General features: G+C 37.1%; 1 protein-coding gene across 1 annotated transcript; it reads right to left on the bottom strand.

The window, feature by feature from the left end:
- Positions 1–5,100: 5,100 nt before the first annotated feature.
- Positions 5,101–5,664, bottom strand: LOC113770699. The gene has a single exon (XM_027315253.1). It carries the CDS (start codon positions 5,662–5,664, stop codon positions 5,101–5,103), a length of 564 nt encoding a protein of 187 aa, XP_027171054.1.
- Between the last annotated feature and the right edge of the window lie 394 nt (positions 5,665–6,058).

Here is a 6,058-nt window from a genome sequence, read left to right as displayed (position 1 = left end):
AACCAACTTAAATCTGCCTTATGAACCAAAACAGCAACTTTGAGCTCATTTTTGAATGTTTTCCATTTAGAATCTTAGAAAAGTTTATTCTAAGAACTTTTAGTACTTTCAAAGAAGTTTCCAACGGCACCCGGTTTTCCAATTTCTGACATGTAGAATGGGAGATACGATTTTTCAAAGTATCATATCAAACCTGAATTTTTTTCCCAAATTCCAAGGGAAGGGAGTTTTCAAGTACTCCTTATTCCTTCAATATTTCTTGAACGTTTTATACTTGATTTCCCAAAATGAAAACTCGATTACTGTGTACTTTAAGAAACTCCATTTAAACCTCGATTTACGAGTAATTGAGGTTCGTTTTCATGAAATTTCCTTAGATTGTACTAGTGCTCAATCTTCCTTGATAATTGGGATATATGAGTGATACTTCACTATTATTTGCTCAGGCGCACACGAGGACCCTCAAGAGGATCCCACGGTGAACGCTTAAATTTCGGTTGAGACTACTTCTACTTGGTGAGTGTCAAGTGCGTGTCTACTTGAACTCTATGGACTTGATTCATGCTTGACTTACCTGATTACATGCTTAGCCTACTTGGTTTTGAAAAATGGAGTCGGGTGTGTACTTTATCGCACTCGTTCTCATTTGAAACAAATGACTCATGCTTAACATGATTTACCTAGTTTACATGACTTGAAATACCTGCTTAGACCTGTCGAATGCTTTATTACATGACATGGTGTGCTATGGCTGCATACGTCGCTGGAGTGAATCTCCTCGACACTTACATGATACATGGGGGACGCCCAAACTCATAAGCCGACCTTGGGACTCGAGCCGGCATGGGCTTGGTCGGGAACCTTGGGGAGTCATGAGAATCACATGATAAGCTTGATCTATTTGAGAGATCTTGCTTGGCATACTCGTGGAGTATAGCCTTATAAATGTCGTGCGGGCCCGAAGCGGTGTATGGTGGACGGATGAGAAGTAAGTGGTGATCTACGGTTTGAAAATATCAACCCGGTTGATGGAGAGTCATCGCGGGAAGATATACGAATGAACTGGCAAAGCAAGTGGAACTTAGCTTCTGAGAGCTACCATATCCTTGAATTGTTTCTGTTTACATTTCGTTGGCTTTATGAATTACTTGTAATTTATCACTTGAACTGTTATTTGGGCTTGTTACCTGAACAACGTGCTTGCATGTGTGTTCTTGGCCTCACGAGCTTTTTGCTTACCCTGTAGATTTGTTTTCCTTAACAGGATTGGACTTGGAGAAATGTTGGAGAAACCCCTCTTGGCGTACTCTTGTTTTAGGGTTTCCGTTGCACTTTGGGGCTAGACTTGTGATTGATGTATATTTTGAATATTGATGTATTTCGAGGTCCCGATGTAATGATTGGGCAGATGTTGAATATTGATAAGCTTGAATGCTTACGCACTGATTGTATTTACGATATTTAATCGTAACGTCTAGTATTGTATTAAGCTTGGACGGAAATTGCTTGAGTCCTGGCGAGAGTTGGGCAGGCGTCCCATGGATACCCTTTGGTTCGCCTTAGGGAGAAGTGGGGGCGTCACATCACTAGTGCTTTCAATTTCCCGAGGCCGGATCACTTCATTTCGAAGTTTTATGTCCGATGTCCGTAGCTTTCCTTTTGTTAGTCTACCATATGCACAAGAATTCTTGTCCTTTGTGAATTCAATCTCTTGAGAACTTGGGAAATATTTCAGTGCCGACTCTTATAGATAAGAGATCAACTTTCAAAAGGAAACTATGTCTGGATGAACCAATCCCAAGCTTATTAATTGAACTTCCGTTAGGAGCAGAAACCCATTCGGATTCAAATTAGAACTTTCTTCAACCTGAATTCTCCTTGAACGTGGTATAATTTGGGTATAATTTGTGACAAACCCGTGTCTTGCAAGCCCATAATTGGACCGAACTCAAGGCTTTTACAAATTTACTGGCAACGGCTCAATCATATAAGATGGCCATGCAAAATGCCACGATAGTCACCGAATGCATGCAAAGCTTGGTGAATTAGTCATTTCAATTTCCAAGACCAAATCACATCATGCACTTGCCTCAAGTCCACAGCCTTGGCTATAGATGTTGTTTTTTTTTTTACTTTCGGGAATTCAAAGATCATGTGTATAAGGATTCTTTCTTTTGGATAACCTCTCAAAGCTAGGAATTGCGTCCTTGGTAAATTGTTGAATTGAATCCGACAACTCAAGGAGGAGTTCCATATAAATTGTATTATCATTTTGTTGAAACATAATCACAGCCCATGACAAGTCACGCTTGCTCACTTGCTCAACTCCACATTGAATTAAAACTCTTTGCCATTACAAATTCTACTATTACCAATGCAATCCCAAAGACCTTGATAAACCGGTTTTAGTTTTGGAAGGCAGATCCACTCTCTTTCAAATTCGTATGGAAAAGGACTTCCTTCCAATTCAGATTCGAATCAAACCTTCTCCTATAAATAACCAAGTCCCAGCCACAAAATCTTGGATGCGTTTTATTTCTCTCTTTAGTTGCATCATCAAGTTGTCGTTGCCGTAAGAGTCAATCATCATCCATAGGTTGCGATCCAATAAAATTTTTTCCTCGCTTACCAGGTACTTGAAGCTTCACCCTTTTTTTTTTGTACTGGCAATATCTAATTGCTACAAGAAGCTTCGGTCAAGGCTCTTGCATGCTTCATCATTAGATGCTTTGCTTGGAATTTGTTTGTCTACTCAACATGTGCTTTAGACTTGTATCTCCGACATATTATAAGATAGTTTGGCCCTTTGATTTATCTACTAAAATAATGCCAAGCATGATTTCTGAGCTATTCCTTATGGTTGGAAACTTGATCTCAATTTCCGTACTAGTCATTTTGCATCTCAAATATTGCTATCATACATGATCTCGATCTCAACTTTATTAACTTGCTTCTTCGTAGAAAACCAATACCGTGCTTGAAGAGGAGTTTGAAACAATTTTGAGAAAACTTCAAATTTTTCTCTCCAACTTCCAAGCCAAAATTAAGCTAGAAATCACTAAAATAACAACTAAACAAACAAGAAATTCTCAAGTCCGCTACCTAGTAATTCACCTCAAGGCATCTACCTAAGAGTAAATCAAGAAAACAAGGGTATCCTCAAGTCATCTAGTCTAACTTTGTTTAGGGTTTCAAATATCCTTTCATAACAATGCAAAGCTACCTCTAAAACTTGCATGAAACTAAAGATCAAGTGAAGTGAAACTAGTTACCTCACCCAAGCTTCTTCAACCCCAGTTAGAGTCAAGCTTTGCACCACCAAAATCACCAAGAATCACCACAAGACAAGAGCTTTCTTCTAGCTTGATCAACTTCCAAATGTTTGAAGGTTTTGGAGAGATTCTTGGAGCAAGATTTTGGGTTGAAGATAGAGTTTTTCTTCCCTTCCTTTGGAGCTTCAAGAGTTCAGCCAATGAGAGAGAAAAGGAAGAAGAAATTGAGCTTTGAATTGTGATGTGAAGTTGAAGAGAAATCTTGCTTTTTGGTGGTTTAAAGGTCAACTAGGAATAGTGACCAAATAGTGTCATGCACTAGTTAGTTTTTTTTTCTTGTTTCTTACTCTCAAATACTAATCTTCTAAAGTAGTTTCTCTTACACCACTAATACTCATTCTTACTAGTCCGAGGTTAATTCTCCAAATCCCCAATTAACAGCGTCGGTGTGGCTTTTGAAAAATTTTGACACGTAAGCAATAAAAATATGATTTAAGTAAAATTCATGCTAAAATAATAAAATTAAATAACACCAATGCAAATAATTTTAAAATAAGTAAAATTAAGAATAAAAGTACGAATCCTCACAAATATGCTAATCGATGTCAATTGATACAAGAGAATATGTCCTAATTAGTGCTAGTGGTACTAATAAACACATGAGATTTATTTATATTAACAGATACAAAAATCCTTTCTACTTTTTAAGTGTAGACTAGACTAGGTGTAGACAAGTAATTACCTTAATCACTAATTGTTGACCCTACTCCTTGATCAATAAAAATGCTCGTGCAAATGCACGCGCTAATAAACACGCAGATCGAAGCTGTCGGATCTGGACCAAGATTGGGTCGTGGGATGGAGCAGCATGTAGTTGATAGGCTGGAGCATTAAACGGGAACCAACCGGTGTAGAGTGCGGGTGAGTGATGGCCCGATGCATGCCTGCATGTGAAATGGATTCTAGCTATGGAAAAGGTATAGAAATAATCGAGCTGCTGTGAAGTGGAGAGTTATAGTGTCGTAGACGAAGATGAAGGCTAGAAATGGGAAAACATAAAGGAATAGCTGCGAAAGGTTTTAGGGAAAACAAATAAGAACAATATTTTCTTGCAAATTTATCCAAAGAACTAAACAAATGCTCTTGATACTATATTAGAAATTCAGAGTAGGGAAAATTAAATACTTTTCTAAAAATTTGTATCATGAGACAATGCATGTACTTATGGACTTGTCTAAAATGAATCTAAATAACTAGTACATCAAATTTTGTCTAATACCTATGAGATAATATATCCTAATTCATACTAACTCGACAAGGTAATATGCTAATCGGTGTTCATTGATGCAAGAAAATATAACCTTACTAGTGCTAATGACTCTGAAGATACAAGAGATTTATGGTTTCGAAAGAATGCCCTAACCCGTGGTTGTTACTGGTGCCAAAATTACCCAAACTTTTTCTAGCAAAAAAAGAATTTATTTATATTAATAGAACAATAATCCTTTTTACCTTTTGGACATACCACACGATTTACAAGTCTATGTCCGGACTAGGTGTAGATAAGTATTTACCTTAATCAATAATTGTTGACTCTACTCGTTATCACTAAATTTATACATTTTTGTACAAAAAAAAAAAAAAAAAAAAAACTAGACTACAATTTGGTATATCAAAGTGCAATTTTTTTTCTTCCAGAAATGTTCTAATGGAAAAGCATTCACTTTGTATAAAAATACACAAGAGCAAATCTATATATTAAGTTTGAAGAATTTCAAAGATGATTTAACATCACAATTTTCTGTAGATGGATCATACATTCATATTTCTATCCAATACAAGCAGCGGTTTTGTGGCACTCATTAAGATTTAGAACAGCTAAGGTAATTTCAACTATATCAGCAACATTTTGTATTTCTGGCGTCAATGAAGGTTCAAGTGGCTTGGGGTCATTTAATGCATCTTCACATTCCGTAGCGTCATCGAAGGCGCCTGTGAGTGCTATGGCAAGGTTTGAATAGTTTTCATGATTTAGCATTGAAAAATCTTGGTCCAATCTAGAGTTGACTCCATCATATAAATCAGAACATGCTCCGAGAGCACGTTTGAGAAGAGGATCTGTGGTGGTTCTTAGAAGACTTGAGATTTTTGAAGAGGTCCCAGCAGCAATTGCTTTGGCCTTGTCGTTGAGTATGGTGCAAAAGCCACTAGGACTAGTCTTCAAATTGCTTCGAGGATCGGCGGAGATCACATCAATACATTTGGCACTGTGGGTTGTCTTTTTACACCACGTATGGAAATCCTCGGCTGCAGTGCCTTGAGAGGCAAGGACGAGCAGGAGGAATGTTGCTATCGAAAGCATGAGAGTTAGGCCAACTCTAATGGTAGACATAATCTTCCTTAAGCTGTTTTGATCTTCCGCTAAGTAATGGATGGCTTTGAAATTTTTGAGATGAGGACTGAAAAAGGTTGAAGGCCTTTTAATATAGAAAACAAGTGAAGACAAAGAGATGTATGGTAATAGGTAGTAGAAAATATGGTAGGACGGAAGGGGCAGGTAAAATGAAATTTATACCATTCAATTTTTACATCTCATTAATGACCTTTCAATATGGCCATCGATATGGTCATTATGGTCATTAATGACCATATTTTCAATATAGTAATGACCTACCATATTTTCAATATTTTCAATTATGGTCATTAATACCAAATTGAAAGGTAAAATGAAATCTATTTTGGAAAGGTATAATGACCTACCATATTTTCAATTAAAAAGGTCATTA

This window comes from Coffea eugenioides, chromosome 1, assembly GCF_003713205.1.
Source record: "Coffea eugenioides isolate CCC68of chromosome 1, Ceug_1.0, whole genome shotgun sequence".
Taxonomy (NCBI): domain Eukaryota; kingdom Viridiplantae; phylum Streptophyta; class Magnoliopsida; order Gentianales; family Rubiaceae; genus Coffea; species Coffea eugenioides.
The sequence above is the reverse complement of the archived record's forward strand: the minus strand, read 5'-3'. Positions and strand labels throughout refer to the sequence as shown.